This window comes from Vipera ursinii (assembly GCF_947247035.1).
Source record: "Vipera ursinii genome assembly, chromosome: 9".
Lineage (NCBI taxonomy): Eukaryota > Metazoa > Chordata > Lepidosauria > Squamata > Viperidae > Vipera > Vipera ursinii.
This window is the reverse complement of record NC_139523.1, coordinates 13,706,583-13,729,497: the sequence shown is the minus strand read 5'-3', so window position 1 is coordinate 13,729,497 and position 22,915 is coordinate 13,706,583. Positions and strand designations below refer to the sequence as shown.

The 22,915-nt window shown below is 41.7% G+C and overlaps 1 protein-coding gene across 3 annotated transcripts in view; it reads left to right on the top strand.

Moving 5' to 3' along the window:
* Window positions 1–17,842, top strand: part of ASAP3 (ArfGAP with SH3 domain, ankyrin repeat and PH domain 3) — an 82,119-nt gene extending 64,277 nt beyond the window's left edge. The window contains exons 17-27 of one of the 3 annotated variants that reach the window (XM_083369848.1): window positions 882–976; window positions 1,730–1,910; window positions 2,575–2,660; window positions 3,615–3,730; window positions 4,409–4,476; window positions 4,864–4,965; window positions 5,926–6,154; window positions 6,629–6,902; window positions 9,035–9,206; window positions 10,058–10,180; window positions 11,249–17,842. In XM_083369848.1, the coding sequence (XP_083225974.1) occupies window positions 882–976; window positions 1,730–1,910; window positions 2,575–2,660; window positions 3,615–3,730; window positions 4,409–4,476; window positions 4,864–4,965; window positions 5,926–6,154; window positions 6,629–6,902; window positions 9,035–9,206; window positions 10,058–10,180; window positions 11,249–11,323 (1,521 nt within the window). In that variant the 3' untranslated portion in view covers window positions 11,324–17,842. Of the gene's footprint in view, window positions 1–881; window positions 977–1,711; window positions 1,911–2,574; window positions 2,661–3,614; window positions 3,731–4,408; window positions 4,477–4,863; window positions 4,966–5,925; window positions 6,155–6,628; window positions 6,903–9,034; window positions 9,207–10,057; window positions 10,181–11,248 lie in introns of all 3 variants that reach the window. The other 2 variants (XM_083369849.1, XM_083369850.1) reach the window with 2 other exon arrangements.
* Window positions 17,843–22,915: the final 5,073 nt, after the last annotated feature.

Genomic DNA, 22,915 nt, shown 5'->3' with positions numbered 1-22,915 from the left:
AGGACTTAAGGGAAGGAGATCAAGGTTTATGTCCACTCTCAACCATGGAAACTGACTTTTGAACTGGTCATTCTCTTTCAAGCCAGAATATCTCACTTTGACCTCCTGAGAAAAGGCAGCAATAATAACAACAAATCCCTTCCAAACATCTGGCTGACTGTGCAACTAACCATAATAATAATAATTAAAGGTAGCTTTACTTGGAACAGCTTATATCCTGCGATGATATCTCTAACACTATCAAGCATCCACATCTGCCTATCCCAGGTCCTTTGGAAGAACTCGAAAGATGGAGAAAAATGCCAATTTCAGTCTGAACATCTGGCAGATTATGTGACAAACCATAGTAATGATTTTCTTCTACCACACTGGCCAAACTTTCTTCTAGATTGTAAATGGAGATGGGTATAAAATAGCACCCCAAGTGTTCATTCTCAGCCTCTTGCCTTCATTTTTACTTTATTGGCTAGTCCAATAAAGTGTTATTTTATTTGGTTTTAAAGATGTATTTTAGTATGTGAGTATTTATTTAATCTTGTTTTAACTTTTGTAATTTGTATTTTTTATTCTTGCCCTGTTCACCGCCCTGAGTCCTTCGGGAGAAGGGCGGTATAGAAATAGTATTAAATAAATAAATAAATAAATAGTCCAAAATGGCTTGTGGATGCTTTTGACCAGGGGTCTTCAAACTTGGCCCTTTTATGACTTGTGAACTTCAACTCCCAGAATTCCTCAGCCAGTGTATCTGGCCAAGGAATTCTGGGAGTTGGAGTCCACAAGTCATAAAAGGGCCGAGTTTGAAGACCCCTGCTCTTGACTCTTGATATGATACAATGGTTCTCCATCCTGCCAGTGACACAATGCCCTTGTCTCACTCACAGCTGGCAGTCAGCATTGGAAATGCCAAGTTTAATGAAGTCATGGAAGCCACCTTGCCAATCCAGAACAGCCCCAAACCTTCTTTGAGCAGCGATATGTAAGTGATATGGGCATTGGTTTGGGGGGGCAGAGTTGGGATGGGGGATGGCTTTGGAGACATCTGATGAGGACAAGCTTGGGACAGAGGATTAGGCTCCATCTCTATTGGCATACCAGAAGAAGAAACAAGGGTAAAGTCACTCAGAGCCACTGAGAGTGAATGGGCAGCCACATGAGTTCTCTAAATAAATCAATAAACAAGGTCCTGACCTGGGTCTGTGGTTTTGCCTAGCATGGGCACAGCCTTGTTTCTAAAAAAGAAGAATCCAGGGAAATTTGAAAAACTGCAAAAACATTCACCAGATTCTTAGTCTTGCTATTTTTCCTACATTTATTTCCACCACCACCACCACACACACACAAAAAATCTGCTTTTACCAATAGGAAAACTTGAATTTTGCTACCCAAGCTGTGCACAATTTTAATAAATATAAATGTAATAAATAAGCAAATAAGTGTGACTTTGCAATTTAACTCTTGATATTTAGAAATCTGCTCCTTTGCTTTCCCAGCTGAATGCTTTACCAGCTGTCGTCTATCAAGACTATCTTATTAGCCATAGATCTAGCAACCTGTTAGCCATAGATCAGAATTAATGATGGATGCTCTGTACATAACATCCATTCCTTCACATGGCTGGCTCAGGAAATCTGGGAGTTGAAGTCCACAAGTCATCAAAGGGCTATTGTTCCCCACCCCTGCTCTAAGGTCTAAAAAAAAAACACTTTTGGAGAACTTTTCCCAAATGCAGGAATACCAGGAAGGAATTCATCATGGCAAAGTATATGGAACGCAAGTATGTCCACAAAGCTACAAAGGAAGATCCTTACCGAGTTTGGGAAGCTATCCGAAGCAGGGATCTCTTGGCACTGCTCCAGGCTTTTGCTGAAGGCCACGATCTGTCCAAACCTCTTGTGAGTCCTGAAGGTCAGGTAAGTGGGACAAAGCGTGAGGTCCAAGAAACAGAAGTTAGCAAAAACATGGCTGCTTTGAGAAACTGATTTTTATTTAGATTGTTGTTGTTTTTTAACATTAAAGTTTTCATCTTGAAAGCAGGCAAGTTTTATTGTTCCTGGGCACTACAGTGATCCGAATCTTCTGAGGGTTTGGATTTTAATAATGGCTATTTTTATAAACTTCATTTTTTTGCAGTTTTATCTGGCTAATGCTCAGTATGGCATAGGTGTTATAACAAAAGCTCACATCTGACACCTCTGAGGCTTTCCTTTAATATCAACTTAGGATATTAAAGAGCCCCGGTAGTGCAGTGGTTAGAATGAGGTATTGCAGACCAACTCTGCCCACAGTCTGGAGTTCGATCCTGATGGGCTCAAGCTTGACTCAGCGTTCCATCCTTCCAAGATCAATAAAATGAGGACCCAGATTGTTGGGGGCAATGTGCTGATTTTGTAAACTGCCCAGAGAGTGTTGTAAAGCACTACGGAGCGGTATATATAAGTCTAAATGCTATTGCTATTGCTATCAACTTGATGTAATATAATTCAGATGTCTGTGGTTCATGTTTTCTTTTTATTTCAATTTGACCTCTTATCGTAGAAAGTTTTGCAGGGTGTTTCTCCTTCTTTTTTCTAATAGGAACAAGGTGAACCAGCCTTGCATTGGGCAGTACGCTACGCCAACAAAACCTCCCTTCCGTTGGTGGATTTCATTATTCAGAACGGGTAAATCTTAGTTTGAAGGATTCTTGTTACTGGACTCTGGGGCCTCTTCTGGGAAGTCTCCTTCTGCTCGTAGTATGATTTGTGTTGAGGGAAGAGTAAAGAATTAAACTTTCTAGCCCTGGCCACATGCTTTCAAAGCAGCAAGCATCTCTACTTATTTAGACTGCTGATGCAGTTTGCAATAGATGCTGCCCATTTTAATTCCTTCTCCCCCCCCAAATTTATTTGCAACCTTCAGAGGTATAAGTTGTAAATCCTATTGGAAGATTGCACTGGCAGAGCTGGGGAGAAAAGGGGTGGTTGTTCAAAGAAAGCTATGTTTCTATTTGCACTTCACTTTGGAAGCACAACTCTTGTGCAGAATGTGTCTTGTGTCCTTTTCAAGAACTGAGGTTTTCCATGATTTACAGCAGGGGTCCCCAACCCTAGGTCCATGGACCAGTACCGAGCTGCGGCATGCCTGCATCCGGGCCGCACAAACAAGCAAAGCCCCATCTGCGGAATGCAGGCAGCACACAAAACCACGCACCCTCCGGTCTGTGGAAAAACCTCTCTCCACGGAACCGGTGCCCGGTGCCCAAAAGGTTGGGGATCTCTGATTTACAGAACAGAACAGAATATAATTCTTTATTGGCCAAGTGTGATTGGACATACAAGGAATTTGTCTCTGATGCATAAGCTCTCAGTGTACATACAAGCAACATGGTAACTTATGACCATAATCATAAAATACAATCATCGTAAATCAAAAGAGACAACACTCAGTGATAGTCATCAGATATTAAATAAGCAATCAATATAAATCATAACATACTAAATAAAAGCAATCTTACTAAATAAGTAATATTTAGCTTTGTTAATTTATTAATATGAATAAATCAATAGGATACTAAATAAAAGCATATATATAAAAAAAACCTGAAATTTGCCACTTTGCTATCTATCTGTACGTAGGGGAAATCTGGATCGACCCACTATAGATGGGAACACAGCCTTACATTATGGAGTCCAGTATAATCAGCCCAATTGCATCAAGTTGTTGCTGAAAGGGAAGGCTTCCACAAATGCAGGTAGGATGTCCACCTGGCTGGAAACTGAGAGAGAAGGATTGGTAACTTCAGAGTCTTATTGCCAAGGATTTTGCCGCCGATCCTACCATAAGGCAGAGCGATGCAACCAGCTTGGATGGCAGATGGCCAGAAGCAACCCTCATACATTTTCCTCCTGAGCTTCTTGTTTATTCTTGCTTTCTTGGAGGATAAATTGTGTATGCCAAGCTTGTTTTATGGCCCCAAACCTGCCTACTGTTCTCAGCATGATAGAAGATTGGAGCCCATTGCCAGGACTGGAATAAAAATAAAATATACCTGTCTGGTTAGGTCCTGTCAATGGAATTTTGCAGGCTGGATGAGAATATTATCCTTTGCAACATCTTGTAGAAGTGTAGTTTCAGAAAAGTTTTTGTTTTCCATGGAAAAGTTTGGGGATTCTTTAAAAAGAAATGCTTTCTTTGATCAGTTGAAGAATATGGTGGCAAATACAGGAAGGTTGGGTGGCTGGGCTTTGATGAATGTAATACCATCATATTTCCATTAAAATATATAATAAGCTTAATGTGATAATCCCTATGAGCTGCAAATGTCTACACACCCCACAGAATTATGATGCACCTGTCCCAGCTGTTTGTGGAGCACATTGTTTGAAAATCTCCAGATTCAGATTGGTGTGTCTTTTTGGTTCTTCTCCAGTAAATGCAGCTGGTGAAACGCCTGTAGATATGGCAAGAAGACTCAAGAATGCTGAATGCAAAGACTTGGTAGGTGGAGGTAAGGGGGCCTAAGACCTTAGGTGGGAGAATTGTGCCTTCCAGATAATGTTACTTCACAATGGCCGTCCTCTTGACCAGGCTGCACTGACAACTTTCCTACAGCAGGAAGGTCTCAGTTTGAGGAGTACATAGTGTGAGATGTTGGAGAGAGCAACCAGTCTCAAGGTCATTGAATGGTTAGAACAAGATATTGGGGGAATCAGACCCTGGATGGGAGCTCCAAAGGAGGTGGGCTTTTCTCAGACTGCTGTCTAAGGCAGAGGATTTCCTCTGCACGGTGTCAGCCTGGAGAATGACATCATAACCTTTGAAGAAATAGAAGAACCTCTTAGATGATGAACTGATCAAGGATGTTCTTTTATCCTTTTGTGATAGCTGGAGCAGGCCCAGGCTGGGAAGTTGGCTATGCATGTGGACTACGACTGGGAAACTTCTCAGGAGTTCTCGTATGACAGTGAAGATGAGCTAGATGAAAAGGTGCTGGGATAACAACTCCATTTGTTTTTGTGTCACATCATATAATGTTCCAGGTGGGACAGTCCCGTGTCAGTTTTCCTTTCTATCAAGAAACATGGCAGTGATATTAAAGCTTTGTCTGTAGCTTCCTTCAGCTTCCTCTAGCTGGCTGTGAAAAGGAACGCCAAAAGGTTGGTTGACCTTAGGCTGTACAAGGAAGGATTTTATGGAGGTCTTCAACACATTGGCTGCATTCCCTCAATGTGCTTAAGCTGGTGATTGAATTAACCCATTTTCTACTGAACCATAAAATGACCAAATAAGCTTGATTTTTCATCACAAGCTAAGCCACCAAGATTCCCCCTAAACAAGCTCCGTATATTGTACAAGTGCATTTGCTAAATCTTATCAGACAAAGAAGATGATGACATCAGCACCTGGCCTGCTTTAGCATGTTGTGAGAACTTAGCCAGATTGACACTTGCTTCAGTAATAAGGTCCCCATCTTCTCCTCATCTAACTCTCTGCATTTCTTTTGTCTTCTTACTTCTACCCAACTTTCTGCAAGCTCCAGTTTAGAGGACACACCTGTTGCTCTGTCAAGCAACAGTGGGGTATTTGGCTTCATATTTTCCCTGGATTCACCCTAGGCTAGTTGGTCACAATGAAAAATGAGATGTTGGATTAGATGGATCTTTGGCCTGATCCTACCATGTTCTTCTTAGCTTTGTTTTTCTGGTATCTGCTTGCTTATGTCCCACCAACCTTCATGTTTGCCCTATTCCTATTCATTTGTTTCCTTATTTTCAGTCTTAGTAGCCTGGAGGGTATCAAGTGCCATAGAGTTATTGGATTCAGTTCTTTAGGGAAGGGTTGGATGGTATAAGAGTGCTGGGAATGGATGAAGGAGAAGCAGGAGATATACAGGGCAAGTGACAGAGGGCTACAGGTGTTGATGACATCTTCTGCTTTGTCACATAGATTAGCCCACTGCAGCGATCTTTTGGGTCTTCACCATCTCCAACCACCGGCCAGCCCACTCTCTTCTCTTCAAATCGGTGGGGCTCCTCTGGCATGGATATTAGCAACAAGACCTACGAGACCATTGTGATCCCTTTGCAGTCTGGTCAGCGAAACTCAACCAGCGAGAAGACCCCACCACCATTGCCGCTCAAAAAGCCCCCCAAAGGGAGCAGCAAACCAAAACCAGGTGAAGCAAAAATATTGGCAAGCCAACCAAGGGAAATGTCAAAGCTTGCTATTCTTTTCATGGGTGAAGCTGTGCATTGCTGTCCCATTCATTCCAACAGTATGCTTGTAGCATCCTTCCGGGTTGTACACTCAATGATTTTTTACAATACGTATTAAGAATTTGGACTGATATATTCCAGTTCAGGGCTGAGAAATGTATGATCTTGAAAGTATGGTTGAACTAGAGTGCTCAAGAACTGGGGTCCAAATGACCAGTGATGTGAAGTGATAATACGTGAAATCTCAATGGGCAACAAATTCCCCATTACTCTTCAAATGGCTGGCTTCATTGCCAGGATAAAGCAACTATTTAAAGCAGGGATGTCCATCCCTGTCATCCTTAAGACCTGTGGACTTCAAGTCCCAGAATTCCCCAGCTAGCATGGATTTAGAGCTGCTGCTCCCATGAGTGATTGTTTCCTTTGCTTTCCAGATGCCTCTGAATTACTACCCCATTCACCAGACAGCCCCGACATTTGGAACTCATCCATTTCCACCATCTCCAGTGCGTTGGAGGGCAGCCCATTCCGGCAATCACCCAACTTCCGTAACTCTATGGAAGTCAAAGGCACAGCCTATTGGGAAACCTGCTCTGATGCCGAGGGTGCCTCACAACGGCGAAGATCAGAACCTGTCCAGATGATAGCTCTGCAGCCTTCCCCTGGAACCTCTCCTGAGCCAGGACAAATGCCCCCAGTCAGGTTCAGGTGAGACCAGAAGTTATCAGACCAGATTGCTGCATGTTGTGTGTGAGAAGGATGGCCATGTACATCTCATTGATAAAATAAAAATCAATCAGTTGTAAGTTGAGCAGCTTAGTAAGTTGAGCCCTGGTGGTGCAATGGTTAGAATGCAGTACTGCAGGGTAACTCTGCCCATAACGTGGAGTTCGATCCTGACAGGTTCAAGGTTGACTTAGCCTTCCATCCTTCTGAGGCCAGTAAAATGAGGACCCAGATTATTGGGGGCAATACACTGGCATTGTAAACTGCTCAGAGAGCGCTGTAAAGCACTGTGGAGTGGTAGATAAGTCTAAGTGCAATTGTTACTGCTATTATTAGCAGCAGTTTACCATGTTTGTATAGTTTTCAGCTGAAATCTATGGAAGGACTTGGGTTTCTTCTGTTGTCTCTGATTAAGCCAGAGCAAGCCAATCATGTAATGGTTTAGGCTAATGAGAACCCAGCCACTACAGTTTGTAAACCATCATTAGTGGCTCAGCAAGTAAGGAGGCAGGCAACTGGAGTTTATTGAATATAGAATGAGTAAGCAGACCATGAATTAGTGCAGTATGTAGTCTGGCAGTTGTCTAATTTAGAGAATAATTTCTAGTTCTCTGTGTTTGCGACCCAGCCATTTTCCCTGCATGTCGCATGAACCAGGCTATTGCATTAAGCCTTCCATAGCATGGTTGTTTTGCTTACATATCAGGTGTCACATGAATTTAGCTGGTGGAGAATCCAGGCCAGGTGTGGAGCTTCATATGTTGCTCACATGTTTGAATCCATTGCCTTTTTTGACGCAATGATAGTTTTCCCTATGAAGATGACCAGTATTTAATTCCTCAAATAAACAAACATGCTGTAATATTTTTACAGTATTTGCAAAGGAGGGGCACTGAAGAAAATCTTCAGTAATCTGGCAGCTTGCTGTAGTCAAACACCACTATAAAAGCTATATATATAAATAGATCCAAAATTAGGCCACACGTGCGTCATTTCTAATATTACTTCCTTTTAATAGTATCTATTATATCTATCTAGGCTTGCACCTTCTAGGCATTCATATCTATAAAAGCATAATATCTCTCTTCAAAAAAGTAGGACTTATTTTTAGTTTAGATATTAATTCAAAATTGTAACTGGAGAAGATATCCTCCCCCTTCTTCCTGCTTGCACACATTCATTATTGTAACATCTGTACCAGATGTGGGTTTTGTCCTCTAGGTTTTGCTGATAAATTGGCAAGGAGAAACAAAATAGGCGTTTGACCAAATCTTTGAGCAAGCCTAAAAAGGAAAGTGATTGAGGAAAGAAAAGGAACATGAGGAAAAACAAACTAGGAATCAATTCTTAATGTTTGGGGGTTTCTGCAATGATGATTTATGATGGGAATGGGTTGCAAAAGAAGAAATGGAGGACACCATCACTCTGTGATGAAGCAGCTCTCCTGTCCATCCAGTTAACAGTAATAACAGTGGCAAGGCTGAACAGCAATGACTGTTTCTTATACTTTGCTGTGCATTTTCTGATTTGTTCCACTGAAGTGTTTCATATTCTACCATGCTCCTGGCTTGCTGTTTCACGTCTTCCCTGATCTTCCTACTTCCTGATTCCATCCGCTGCATGTCTTCCTTAGAGCTCACCACACTTTGGCAGGATTCCTATGTCAGGCTAAGCCACAGTGTGGCTCCTTGCGTGGTGTTCAGACTCCCATGGCTTGGAAGTCAGTGCTTAGGGCATAGCATTCTGTCTGAATTTAAATCCTGGGACCCGTTCCGTGCAACAAGATTAAACGCTACAGCTCAACTCAACAGAAGAACCCCAATCGTTGTGTTTGGCCAAGTGACTATTGGAGAATGGAAGGGTTAGAAAGCAGCTCGGAGATCGTCTACCCTTCTGCTCAGTGGAGGAACCCACCACTGGAGCATCCCCGAGAAATGGCCATTGAGTCATTCTTCTGAGGAAGCCTTAAGCCACTCTTACCATGAAGGTGAGATGGACCGTGAGCTTAGGCAGTCTATTCCACATGCTGAACAGGTCTCCCTTTTGACAGTCACACGAGAAGAAACTGCCCACCACCAGGAATGATTTCTGAGACAGCTTCTTTTCTCCTACAGCTCAGAGAGTACCAGGTCCTATCGACGGATTAGTAGCAGCTCGATGGGTAAATTTTCTGGCACCCCGCTTTCCCCGCAGAGCCCCGGTTGCCCAGAAGAAGGGCCTTTGTGCAAGACTGCAATGCCAGGGCCAACGCCTCTGCCTGTGCCAACGCCAAGAAGATTTGCTCCAGTGAGTTGCGGAGAGACAGCAAGAGGTCGTGATATTTTATAGCTTGAGCAGCCTGGTCTGGAGTTGGGGATCTCCTTTCTAGCATTAGGCTATCCATAGTATTACTGGGCAGCAATCTGAGCTTGGTTATAGATAGGTGTCCATTTCAGCCTTAGAGCTGATGGCAGCGATCTAAGACGGGGGGAGATGTAGTTGGCATCTTCCTCCAAGTTTCAAAATAAGAGGCAGTGATGAATCTACCATGTGTTTTGTAGACCGTAGCGGGTGTAGAGTAATACTGTGCTGGCAAGCGAGAGCAATTGCCTTTGAATGCCCGTTCGTGTTACGGTTCCAGGATCTGAAAGGCCTCCCTGTCAATTTAGACACATATGAGGATGTGTCAGTTTTCCATTTTTAAAGTAATGACTCCTCCAGCTAAAATTGTTGTTGTTCATTTATCTCTCTGCATATAAAATACTATGAGTATCCTTATAGCCAAAATTATTGAGGAGGAGGGGGAGGGCTTAAAAGACAAAAATGAGAGCCAGGTTTTTTGTTTTTTTAAAAAATTACACCTATAGTAAGACTTAGACCACTTCTCCCAGAATTTTCAGCGATGCTTATGCTGGCTGGGGAATTCTGGGAATTAAAGTCCATACATTGCCCAAGTGGGTGCCCTGTGTGATCAAAGCAACTTAGAGAGATTTGGTGACGGTTCATTCTGGCAGAGAACGCCCCATGCTGGTCCTCATGCAACTTTGTTTACACCCAGCACGGCTGTCACCTCTCTGCGCCTCTTCAGCTGTAAAAGCCATCTGGGGAAGCAAAGGATCTTGTCATAAAACTGATAATGGCCGTTCTGCCCTTCACAGGCCAAAGGACGGTTAAAGCGAGTCAAGGCTTTGGCGGACTGCAAAGGGGGCAAGGCCCGGGAGTTGACTTTCTCCAAGGGCGAAGTCATTGTAGTAACACGGGAAGAAGACGAACAAAATTGGGTGAGTTTTGCTGCTTTGCCTCAGGGGGTTAGGATGAGGGCGCAATTTTCCTTTCAGCTTCAGAAGAGAAGGAGAAGCTTGTTCTTTAGGGAAACCACTTGGGAAGCATTCTTGCAGAGGACACTCAAGTTCTAGTCTAGATTGTGGTTTTGGTTCATCTTCCCCTCCAAAATTGATCTCCTGCTTACACGCAGTCCCTGACTTAATGTAGGAGAATTCCATTTTATCTTTACCTGTAGAGCAGTTCACTTTTAAGAGCCACTTTGGGAGAAAGGAGAGCTCAAAATTCAACCTGCAGAGAGAGTAAAGAAAATGACCTTGATAGAGACATGCACAAGCTGTTGGCTAGGCAAAAGGGGATGCAATTTCAAGGTCCAGACTACATTTGGAAGTGGCACATCCCTAATTCACTAATCTATAAGATGGTCGAGGCGCTTGAGCACAATCAGGCTTGCAAGATTCTCTTGCAATAGCCAAACTCATTAAAAATAGTTTTAGCTTTCCTGCAAAGTGGATTTCTGGTTTACCTAATCGACAGTGGTTCTCCAGCTTTCCTGGAGAATTTACCAAAATTCTCATTTAGGGGGTGGGTCTGTGTTAGAGCCATTATTTTACTAGGCAAATGAAAACAACCTGCCAGCTTTGGCCCTCTTCAGCCTTTCTATTAGACTTTGATCCACCAATCCTAATTTGGTACCTTCCAGATGTGTTGGAACTAGAATTCCCAATGTAACTAGAAGGTGCCAGCTTGGAAAATGTGAACTCAATAATAAATGAAACGAGAGGATGAAACAAAACCTCCCCGAGCAACTGAGAACTGAGGTGTACAATCCTCTTTGGAAATAGGGAAGCCTTTGATACCACCTGCTTTTTCCAAGCCTTTGTCCTCTGTTCAAAAAAAAGAGATTTTGAGCAGACCTTTTACACAGCTGCAGATCTAATGAAGCAGGATTGCTTCACATCCAAGTTCTTGTCATTTTTCCTTTGGGAAGAAACTGGGATTGGAGCCTAACGTGCTTCTGTTTTTTATTTGTAGCTTCTCACTTTCATGAGATGTTTTCCTTCCAGGTTGGATTCATTGAAGGTAATGGCACAAGGACAGGTGTCTTTCCTTCCAACTTTGTCCAACCATTGCAAGACTGAGTGGACTCAGATTGGTCTTCTCTGAAAATATTGAGGCAGCATGATCTGCTCTGGAGATGGACAAGGTGTGGAGGCTTGCTGGATCTCCACAGAAGCTGGTCTTCCATGGGATATCATTTCCTTATTCGGTTCCATGAGAATGTGGCTAGGAAGAAATGGTGGAATCTGGCTTTTGAGGCTCATTTTTGTAGACAGAAAGGGGAGGGGCCACGGACAAAGGACATACATGTCAATATGACTCGATGGGCTACTTTTTGTCCTTTTAATCAGGGGGGGGGAGGTAGTATGTGACATTCGTTGTGTAATGTGGAGACTCTACTCCTTGCCATCGGATCTCATTCAATGTGTCCTGTGCCCACTTTGAGCCGTGGAAGAATGGATCCAAGTTCTCAAGTGCACCACTTGGTTTTATACCACTCTCAGTTTCCATGTCAACAGCCATGAGGGAGCAGAAGTATTTAGAAAGTAGTTTGTTTTTTTTTGCAGGGTGGGCGGGGGTGGGTGGGAAATCAATGCTGAAGATTGTTTGGCAAGCCTTGGGGGTTGGGAAGGGCTGCTGCAATCCTTGCTCCAGTTGTATGAGTCACCTTCGTGTCTTGTTCATGGGGAAATATAATTCATCTATTGCAGAATAATGATTCCCTGCGATAGAAGATTCTGGATTTTGTCTCCGTCTGGTTGACGTTGTTATTAACTCCAGCCAAATGGATCTCTACTCAGCAGAGTAAAGCCACCTTGTTTCATCAGAATTTGCCTCCCTTCTAGGACAATTCTAAACAAAGTCTTTCTAAACAACTTCATTAAAAAAAAACAACCTACCTTTCTGGGTAAAAAAATCCCTGCTGCGCAAAGTTGTTTTGCAAATACTGCAAGCAACAACTAGTGCCTGAAAGGGACAAGGGGCCATTTAAGAAATCTGCAAAAAAATCTTTGAGGCAGCACCGTCAAGCTTGCTTGTAGTCCTCAGCTATGATTTTATCTCCTCAGTGTTGAACTTTATATGTTTAGAATTTGAAGGGGCTTGTGACACGAAGAGCCAATAAAAATCCCAGTTTTCAATAGGTAGAAATTTGGAAACATTTCAATGGTCTTGCTGATGTAGAAAAAAAGTACTGCTATCCCAAGCTTCATCATCGTGATTGGATCTAGATTAAATAAAACAATGTAGATTTCCATGAAATTTATGGGTTGAGTCCTGACACATCCTCTCTGAATCCACTGGGAGTGAAATGCAACTCGCTTCATTTGAATTCAGCCTTTTTCATAAAATGCCGAATATAACTTCAAGTAGATTTCTCTACTTCTCCCTGAGCTCAAGGAGAGGGCAGGAAAGTTTTGGCTAAGTGAAAACAAAATCCATCAGGGGAAATCCAGCTATGAAGAAATATCCATCTAACATGCATGATAACCCAAATTTACCTCTCCAGTGCCATCACTAAAGTGAAACTTTACTATTACTTTTTAAGAGTTTTGTTTTTAAAAACAAGGATGCCGATGCAGATAGTCCTCAACTTACAACTACAATTGAGCCCAAAATTTCTGTTGCTAAGTGAGACAGTTGTTAACTGAGTTTTGCTCCATTTTACGACCTTGCCACAGTTGTTAAGTGAATCATTGCAGTTGTTAAGTTATAATACAGTTGTTAAGTGGCTTCCCATTTGACTCTGCTTGTCAGAAGGTCACAAAAGGGGATCACATGACCCCAGGACACTGCAACTGTCATAAATGTGAGTCTGTTGACAAGCATCTGAATTTTGACCATATGACTACGAGGATGCTGCAATGGTCATAAGTGTGAAAAATGGTCATAAGTCACTTTTTTCAGTGCTGTTGTAACTTGAATGGTCACTAAATGAATTGGTGTAAATTGAGGGCTCCTTGTAATGAAAACAGGTGTATGTATTTCCCCCCAAATGTTACTTCTGAACATGTGCAGCTGACCCAAAGCTTTAGATGTTAACCAAATGTCCTGGAATATATGCCATCATGCAAAGTGACTACGTGGTCATGAAAAAATTCTAATATAACCTTAAGAGGTCAAATCTATTTGTCTGTCGGATTTTCCCAGTCTGGTTTGACCAGTTTTAAAGAGTCGATCTACATATAGGGTTTTTTTTTCCATTCACGATTGTGCAAACCTTTCAGTGTCAGGTTTTTTGCAAAATCAGCCAGCCAGCCTGTAGGTTTATTTGAAATTTGCAAAATTAAAAAGAGTCAGACAGAGAGAAAAATACTGTGACACAGTGAATGCTTGCTGATTTTAAAACAGAAAGAGGCTGAATTTACGGTACAACATGATCTCAACAAAGATGATTTTAATTTTTTTTTTTAGCCATGGCAACAACTGAAGTTTTTTTTTTCATTCTCCCTGAACAAACAATAATCAGGAACATTGTTAAATGGGCTGGATAGAAAATTCGATGGATGAAAGGTGTGTCTTAAGAACAGTGCCACTTAATCCCCATTTACTTCAGGTCCTATGAATAAGAGGAATTGCCATTTTTCTTGTTCATGCAGAATTAATCGTGATATAGAAATGTCCAGCAGTTCAGATACATTTTCAGGCAAAAGATGAAAGCCTAGAGAGAAATGCACTTGTGCATACTAATAAGAGGAAGAAAGAATTATGAAGAAATATTTTAACGCCGAAAGGCAGAGGGCTGTCTGAGTACAAAAAGCATACATAACAAAGGCTGGCTTTGGGTTTTCAGTCTGTTTACTTAAAAGTTTTTGTTTCTTTTACAACATTAGTCCTTTTAAAGAAAGAGGAATGAGAAGGAGATGCTGGCTATAAGCAAGATTCTTAAATAACAAATGACATTTCCCTTTGGGGGCATTTCATGGCTTCCTAATTGCTGTGGGTGAGAAGTCAACCCTAACCCTAACCCCTCCTAATCATATATCTGGGATTCTGTGGGTGATTTTTCCCCCTTTTTTTAAAGATATGGATGAATTCTGGGTGCAGAAGACTTTTGCTTGTAGGAATGATAGCTCTACAGGCAGTCCTCGACTGAACAACAGTTGGTTTAGTGACCATTTGAAGTTACAACAACACTGAAAAATGCCACTTAAGACTGTTTTTCATGCTTACAACCGTTGCACCATCCCCATGGTCGTGTGATCAAAATTTAGATGCTGGGCAACTGACTCATATTTATTAAGAGTTGCAGCAGCCTGGAGTCACGTGATCCCCTTTTGCAACCTTCTGACCAGCAAAGTCAATGGGGAAGCCACTTAACAACCGTGTTATTAACTTAACACTTGCCGCAAGTCACTTAACAACTGTGGCAAGAAAGATCGTTAAGCGGGGCAGAACTCACTTAACAAATGTCTCACTTAGCAATGGAAATTTTGGGCTCAGTTGGGGTGGTAAGGCAAGGGCCTGCCTGTATTGTGTAGCCCCGATTATAGTTGTGACTTGTACACAATGTCAGATGGCCATGTTGTGCAATTGGATGGCATTAGACGTTCATCCATATTTGAGGTCTGTAACTTTTACCAGCAGCCTTGGTTCTCGCTATCTTGAGATCAGCGTTCCTGCTTATTATAGAATTTGTACGTTCAGTTATTTTCTTGTCTCCTGCTAACATGCTAATGAAAGCAGAGGGATGAAACCTTTGATGAGAGCACGGCACATTTGAAAGCATGCATTTATCTGGAAAATGAAAGCCCCATTTTACCCATTCTATCAGATTTTCTCTGTTCCACAATCTGGGGTAGCAGCTCAAATAGCATTAGTTTTGCTCTAAAAATGACTTCTGGCTATCTTCAGCAATTTTAGAGGGGGGAAAAAACCACCACTAAATATACTCAAGCATGAAGTGCCATTTTAGCTCCAAATGCTGTGATGAAGCTGCAGTCCACAATAGGACAACTGCATATTTGAGGGCCTGCCACAAAGAACAGGGGGTCATTTCCCAAAGCACCAGAAGGCAAGACAAGAAACAATGGATGGAAACTAATCGAGGAGAGAAGCAACCTAGAACTAAGGAGAAATTTCCTAACCGTGAGAACAATTAACCAGTGGAATAGCTCACCTCCAGAAGTTGTTGGTGCTCCAACACTGGAGGTTTTTAAGAAGAGATTGGACAACCATTTGTTTGGAATGGTATAGTGTCTCCTGCTTGAACAGGGGATTGGACTAGAAGACTTCAAAGTCCCTTCCAACTTTGTTATTCTATTATCTTGAGGCTTAATGAAATGTCCTTGTGCTTGGATCCTGAATTGTCCTTATTCCCATATAAATATTCCTGGAGACAAAAGTGTAACTGAGCGACACTATGAATCAAAAAATCAACCTTCCTATATTCACTGCTTTTCCTAGATAAGGCTGTCCAAAATTACAACTATTGTCTGTTTAGATCAGAGATATATTTTAATTTCCCAGCGTTGAGGAATTTAAATCCATCATTTTCAATTAAGCGTGGATTAAATGTGGTCAGAGATTTAAGTAAGAATTGAGAGAATTTAAGTTGTTTTAATCCCTTATGTCTGGAGGGCATTAGCTTGCCAGTGTCAATTCATTAAAATATGTGGTCAACTAAACACTTTCATCTTAGCACATGATTCATCTTGTCTGGGCTTGGAAGCTAAGCAGAGTCAGGCCAGGTTAATACTTTAATGGGAGACCGCTGAGTTCTTAACTAGATGTGAATTTGGGGAAAAAGTGTCCTGGAAAAAGATAATAGCAAACCACTTCCATCTTGTGAGAAAATAATATAGAAAAGTCTAGGATGTTACCAAGAGTCAGATATGTTTCCTTTTACTTTATTAGTAAAATTACAGATTACAAATAGCATTTAATAATAATGCACCATGACAACAGCTGTTTTAAGATTGCCCATCACTTTTGCGGAGATTTATTTGCTAGTAGCCTTTGAAAGGTATTGCAATCTAGTAGGAATTTCTGGAAAGAAAATGTGCTTTGAAAGATAAAGGGACTTCTCAAATTCTTCCTTGGTAAAGTATGCAATTCTGGCAATTGTTCAGTGTGACTGGTGCTGTGTGTGTTTTCATCCACATACCTTCTGTCATGGAGCACCAGGAAAATCAAGAGATCCAGACAGTTCAAATCGGTGTAAAGATTTATTGCAAGCTTAAGCTCTCTACAAGAATCTGAACTACCAACAGCCAAGGGAAATTAGCGGGAGATAAGAGTAGAAGGAATTCAAGGAGGGCTGGACTTAGATCTTTTGTGGGTGTGAAGTGATTCATGACTGATGACACATTTGACACCGCCTCAACCTGATCATCTCCTACATCAGTGATTCTCAACCTGCGGTCCGCAGACTCCTTGTGGGAGGCTGTGATGTCACAGAGTGTCCACAAAGACTTGAAGAAATCTTATGATTTAAATCTTGAATTAAGTCTTGGTGGTCCATGGCCACAAATGGTTTTTAAAAGAGGTCCATGGTGAAGAAAAGGTTGAGAGCCAGTGGTCTACATCCAGTGGTGGGATTCAGCCAGTTTGCACCACTTCGGCAGAACCGGTAGCTAATTTTTTGTTGCCCCAGGCCCAAAATGGACTTCCGGAAGCAGCATCCACACAAAGAACCGGTTGTTCACATATTTGAATCCCACCAGTGTCTACTTCATTTCATTCCCACTTCTGGCACCATACTTCGATTCAGCCGCAAGGAAGGACGTCAGGAGAGAAGTCCTGTGAGATTTTTTTCCCCAGATTTGGGAAGGGTGAGCAGCCAGGAAGGCTACAGAATGGTACAAATCTATATTATAAGAAACAGTTTCAACAATAGTTGCATTCTCGCTCACAAAGCCGGCTCAAACATACCTGAGAAATTCAAAAGAAATTCTCAATAATTTCTGCATGGGAAACAAACCAAAAATAAAGAAAAAGGTAGAAGGAAAATGGTAGCCCTTTTTCTGGCTAACAGACTTCATCAGGCATCACCTTCCATGCACTCATGTAATCCTATGTCTTTTAATAAGATTTGTTAATCAGCAATGTTGATACTGGATTCTTCCTGATATTTTTTGCTCCCGTGAATAGAGTCACTTTGTAGGGGAGATGGGTGGCATAAAAAATTAATAACAAAAATGAATGAATGAATGAATAACAGCTTTCCTATGATGAGAAGAAACAGAAGCCTTTTCAACAGGCAAGAACACTTAAAAAATGAAAGGCAGATTTTTAGTACATTGTTAATACAATTAGCATTGTCGTTTTTCTGATTCAGCTGTGGGCTTTTACCTCTATATTTACTAGTTGCAAATGCTTAAAAACGAGGGTGTCTCATTTCCTTCATGTATAGTGCGAGATTTATTCAGACTGGAAACTTGCAAGAATATTGATTTTCTTGAAAAAGAGATTTTGGTACTATGATCGGTTTGCTGGACTCAATTATCTCTTGTTGCAAAATCAAATTACAACAAACAGCAACTTTGTGGTATTAATGCATTTTTTAAAAAAAAGTCACATTTTTTTCTTTTTTATTGCTGAATGTGTCATAACAAAAATGCCTTTTTGTCCTTCATTTCTAATAAAGTTTTTAAAAAACATATAGAGTGGTGGTGCTATGTGGTCCATTATCAAAGGTTCATTCAAAATTTTTGTATCTGAACTTGGGTTCTGTATAAAATTGAAGATAAATATAAGCAAGTAATAGCTACGTTCCCAATGTTCACATACACAAAAAAATAAATAAATCACAAGTTTAAAGAGAGCTTTCTGGGTAAATGATCAGAACTCACTTTTAATCACTGATGTTTGATCTATTTAGCTATTTGAATTAATTGCATTTAAATACTTCTGTTTTGGAACAAAAACACTGCTTGAAGTCAGGATTTCTACTTTCTCAGTTCTATGTAGAAAGTGTGTCTCTGGCTGATTTATACTTTTAGGAAACAGCTAATAGCATTTGGGCATATGCAGTGGTGGGATTCAGCCAATTTGCACCGGTTCAGGAGAACCGGTAGCTAATTTTTTGTTGCCCAGATCCAGAATGGACTTCCAGAAGTGGCATCCAGAGAACCAGATGCTCACATATTTGAATCCCACCACTGGGCATATGTACCAGAGATGTCTAGGATGAACATTAAGACTTCTGGGGAAATATCCAGGTTGCCCATTGGGAAGGAGGTCCTCCATAATTCCAGTGGTGTGGTTTGTTTTGCATTCAAAAGGCCCCAAGCCATCCTCTGTCAGTCTTCCATTTGAAGGATCTCAGAACCTTCCTTACTCTGGTTACTAAATTAAATCCCTTTCTGGATTCACACAGCCTGCACAATAAACCAATAAACCCTTTGTGCTAAGTCACCCCACCCCCACCCATTCAGCATGTGGGATTTGAAGTTGAAAAGGTGTTTTGGGACAGATACCTCCTTAAAGAAGGTGCAACTTGCATAGGTTCACCTGATTAGCATGTGATCTCAGGAACGGGCATTTTGAATTAAGGAAGTCCTGACAGCTGCTCTCTCTCCCCACTCACCTCCCCCTGGATCTTTTTACCTTTGGATCTGAAGTACAGTATATCCCTAGTAAGACCTAGCTTAGCAATGTGGGCCGCCTGTTAAGGTTTGCATTTAACCTGATAAACCTTGACAGCTTGAAGACACCTGAACTTCAGCTCCCAGCATGCTGGCTGGACAATTCGGTGTAGGAGAAAAAGAGGCTGAGCTTGGAGGCGGAGTCAAGAGAGGAATGGGTCTGGAGTAGTTATGTTCCCACAAGCAACACGACCAGCATCCCCTGGAATCCGTTAACTCTTATTTTGCACCAAGTTAGTATTGACAATGTGACTAGATTCTTGTGTTTAATTAGCAATAAATCATCTTAACTGGAACTTAATGCCCCACCCTGACATTAATCTCACTAAATTGGCACTACATAAAGAGTTAACCAAATTCAATGGTGGCTGGACTTGGATCGCTTAGTAGTGGAACGTAAGGACTCCAGGCTGATTCCTCTTCCAGGCTCTGTCACTTCTCCTACATTCTGGGAGATTGAGGTCCACACATCTTGAAACTGCCAAGATTGAGAAGCTCTGTCATAAAGGCTGTTGAGTGAACCAATCAGACAAACTTCCTTCCAGGATGTAGACTAGAGAGGGAATGTTTCAGAGGCTTAGGAGGAGCCATAGAGACAGGAACGGTAGGAAGGTGCAATCTCTTATGTCATTAACTTGGCCTTGGGGTCCAAAGGTTGCATATTTTCTTTTTTCCAAAGAAAACAGTTTTTATTGCTTCTGAGATGTATGCAAACGTCTTTCTTGCAATGGTATTTTGTAGACGGGCTCCTTCTGGAGAGGGAAAAAATGAGGATTTCCAGACAAACTTGGCTGTTTGGGAAAGACAGAAATAATGGACTGTTGCCAATTTGCTGAAGTTTCTCTGTGTGTATGCATGTTTGATTGTGTGTGTGTGTATGTGTGTGTGTGTTGTTCCTAGTAATCCAGCCCTGAGGATTCTGGCAACAACTTTTAAGGGTAACATCCACACCTAGAAATGCACCAGGTAAAATAACTCACCACTATGCTTTTGTTGTTGTAAGCATGCAAAACATGACTCCAAGTTACATTAATATGAGCTGGTGAAATTTTCATGTTGCTGCAGTTTCCCACACTATTCTTAAACTTCCAGAAAAGTGTAGTATTATTTATTACACTTGCATTTCCTTTTCTGCTCAAAAGTCTTTGTTTTGACTTATCAATGTGATGCTTTGGGAGCTTCTGTTGATGTTAATGGTGTGTTGTCTTTAAAAGTGTGAAAGATAACTGAAGGATATTGAGAAGATTAGCAGAGCCCTGACTATTAAATGAAGTGCAATGAAGAAATTGAACACTATGGTTCCATATGATACAGTTATTGTGGGTCTGCCCAATCTCTTCTCTGATAATGGGGTAGTAACCTCTACTGAAAGATACAGTTAATTAATCAGCTAGAAAGTTCTCCAGGATCCTAAAAGTATTGTTTTTTTATGGAAAAAGATTTTGGAACTCTACCTTCATTTCAAAGTAATCAGAGAGGAATTACATCTTCCATTTTAAGTCTATTAAGACAGGGCTTTTCAACCAGTGGTACTGGTACCACCTGTGGTACGTTGGCACCTGGCAGGTGGTACGTGACCATCCTAGAAAAGTGGTAGCAGGGGAGGGGAATGAGCTGAACCGGTGGCAGCACCGCACAAGCCTGAGCGAGAGACAGCTGGAGCTGCAGGGCTGTCAGGGCTCAGCGGAAGCACCAGGATCAGTGCTTCTTCAGGGCTGTCAGGGCTCAGCGGAAGCGCCAGGATCAGCGCCAGGCTCCAGCTGGAGCTCAGCACTGATCCTGGCACTTCTGAGCCCAGAAGAAGCACCGATCCGCTGGAATGTTGCAGCATCTCCAGGGTCTTGTGATTTACATTCAGATGCTTGGCAACTGATTCATATTTATGACGGTCACAGTGTCCCAGGGTCATGTGAAGTGACCAAAACCTGCTGCAACCACCCAGGAGACGGGGGGAATAAAAACCAAACACCCCATTTACCCCACCCCCGCTGCCAATCCTCAACAGAAATGCTCATAAAAATGAAAACCTTGGACAGGAGGAAGAGCACCGCCGGGCGGGCAGGCAGGCAGGTGTGTTGCTCGGCTGTGGCTTGGGAGGACACTTTTTTCAGTGCCATTGTAACTTCGAACAGTCACTAAGCGAACTGTTGTAAGTCACTTTTTTCCTTTTTTTGGTCACCAAGTTTTTGACACCTTGCTGGGAAACTGGTGGTACTCGGATGTTGCCATATCCTAAAAGTGGTACAATGGGTGAAAAGGTTGAAAAGCCTTGTATTAAGAGACTGAAGGCTTTGCGAACAGGAAAAGACAACACGACTCTTGACATATTGATCTCACTTGGCTATAAAGTTTTGGACAATCGAGTGTGGTAGGACATTCCTTGCTTTTGGCGAGAGTGGGCATGGCTGGAATCCTTGGGGAATATATTTATACTGCTGGCTCTGTATTAATAGTTTTGAATGTACCTCTCATAATTCCCAGTCAGGAATCATATTGTGGAGAATTCATTTGTGTGTTTCCCTATAGAGCCATTGTCAGATGAGGCAAAATACACCTCCAACATTATAATGCAAAGGATGTAGGAGAAGAGCAGGCGGAGCTTAGAGATGGAGTCAAGCAAGTAATCAGTCTAGAATCCTTACATTTCTACAAATGTCTAAGTCCAACCCCTCTTCAATTTTGTGGATTCTCTTTTATCACCAATTTAATACTAACTTTTGACTTAATTGTTTTGTATAGGCATGAGCAATAAACCCTCTTAATTGGAACTTACTGTATTGTCCCAACTCTTCATGACTGAAAAGTGACCCCATTTCCCCCCTAAAATAAAACCTTGGAGCACCCCAGGGGCATTTCCTGTGAAGTGATGGTATCACCAGAAAAATGAGGCCAAGGTTTTGTGGTATGAGGTGGGGAAGCAAAGCTGTAGCCTCATTCTTCCAGTGGAAAGGGGGGAATTGCTTCCCCTTAATTTTTAATGTTTTTAAAACATTTAAAAACAAGTTTTCTTTTTAACGTTTTGATGAAGATAGGAGAACAAGAGATAAAAGCTACTGTGCCGGAGAAGTTAGAAGAGATGAATTCTCGGGTGGAAAAGAGACACAGACTGAGCCAAGATCATGAAGAACAAGGGCACTTCAATGAACAGAAGATAACAATTTTATTGAGAGCCTTTTCAGTGGTATTGTAAAGAGTGCCAAGGAAAATGAAGAGATGTAGAGATATCCTCAAATGAATGCAGACCTGATTACTGAAAGTACCATGGATTGATTGGCTCTTGAAGTGATGAAATGTATAAACCTTGAGTCTGTCATGCAAATGGATACTAGACTAAAAAAAGGATTACATTTGGCAAGGAATGGGAGGAAGACAGATAAGATGAATAGGTGGAATCAAAAGAATGTCCTTAAAAGTGTTGCAGGCTGTTGTCCAGGGGAGATCAAGATTGTGTCTCTACAGTGACCAAAGGTCAAAGAGGCCTTGATGAACCCCATATTTTGTTTGGTTTTAAAATAGTGCTGAACTAACAACAGAAAAGTATGCACGTGTTCAGCACAGTCAACCAAAACATGTACCTTCAGCTTTAATAATTAAGAGAACAGGGTGTGTCAAATTAGGTTATAAACAGAATGACTCCACACTTTGAACAATATTGTTCAAAACTAATCTTTCCTTCTTTCTCTCCCCACCTCCCCCAAATCCAATTCAAATGTTGACAGTCAAAACGTATCAGCAACCCATTGCTACCAGTCGGGTGCCAATTTCCCTTCTAAGATTGTATAACACAACTTTTAGCTAACACACCCGAGGCCAAAACAAACAAAACCAAAACCTCACAAAGCCACAGCACTTGATCCCTTGGTACTACAACAGGCTATAACTTAACTTCAAAATGGGGCGAGGGAATTTACTTCCGATTTGGGGAGCCGTGTGGGACCCCCATTCCACTGAATGGGAGTTTAAAGGTCACCTGGAAGACCTACCCTTCAGGGCGGGTGTTTCTCAACTTCGGCAACTTGAAGACGAGTGTGGACTTCAACTCCCAGAATCCCCCCAGCCGGCAGAGTTTTTTTTTTTTCTGAGTTG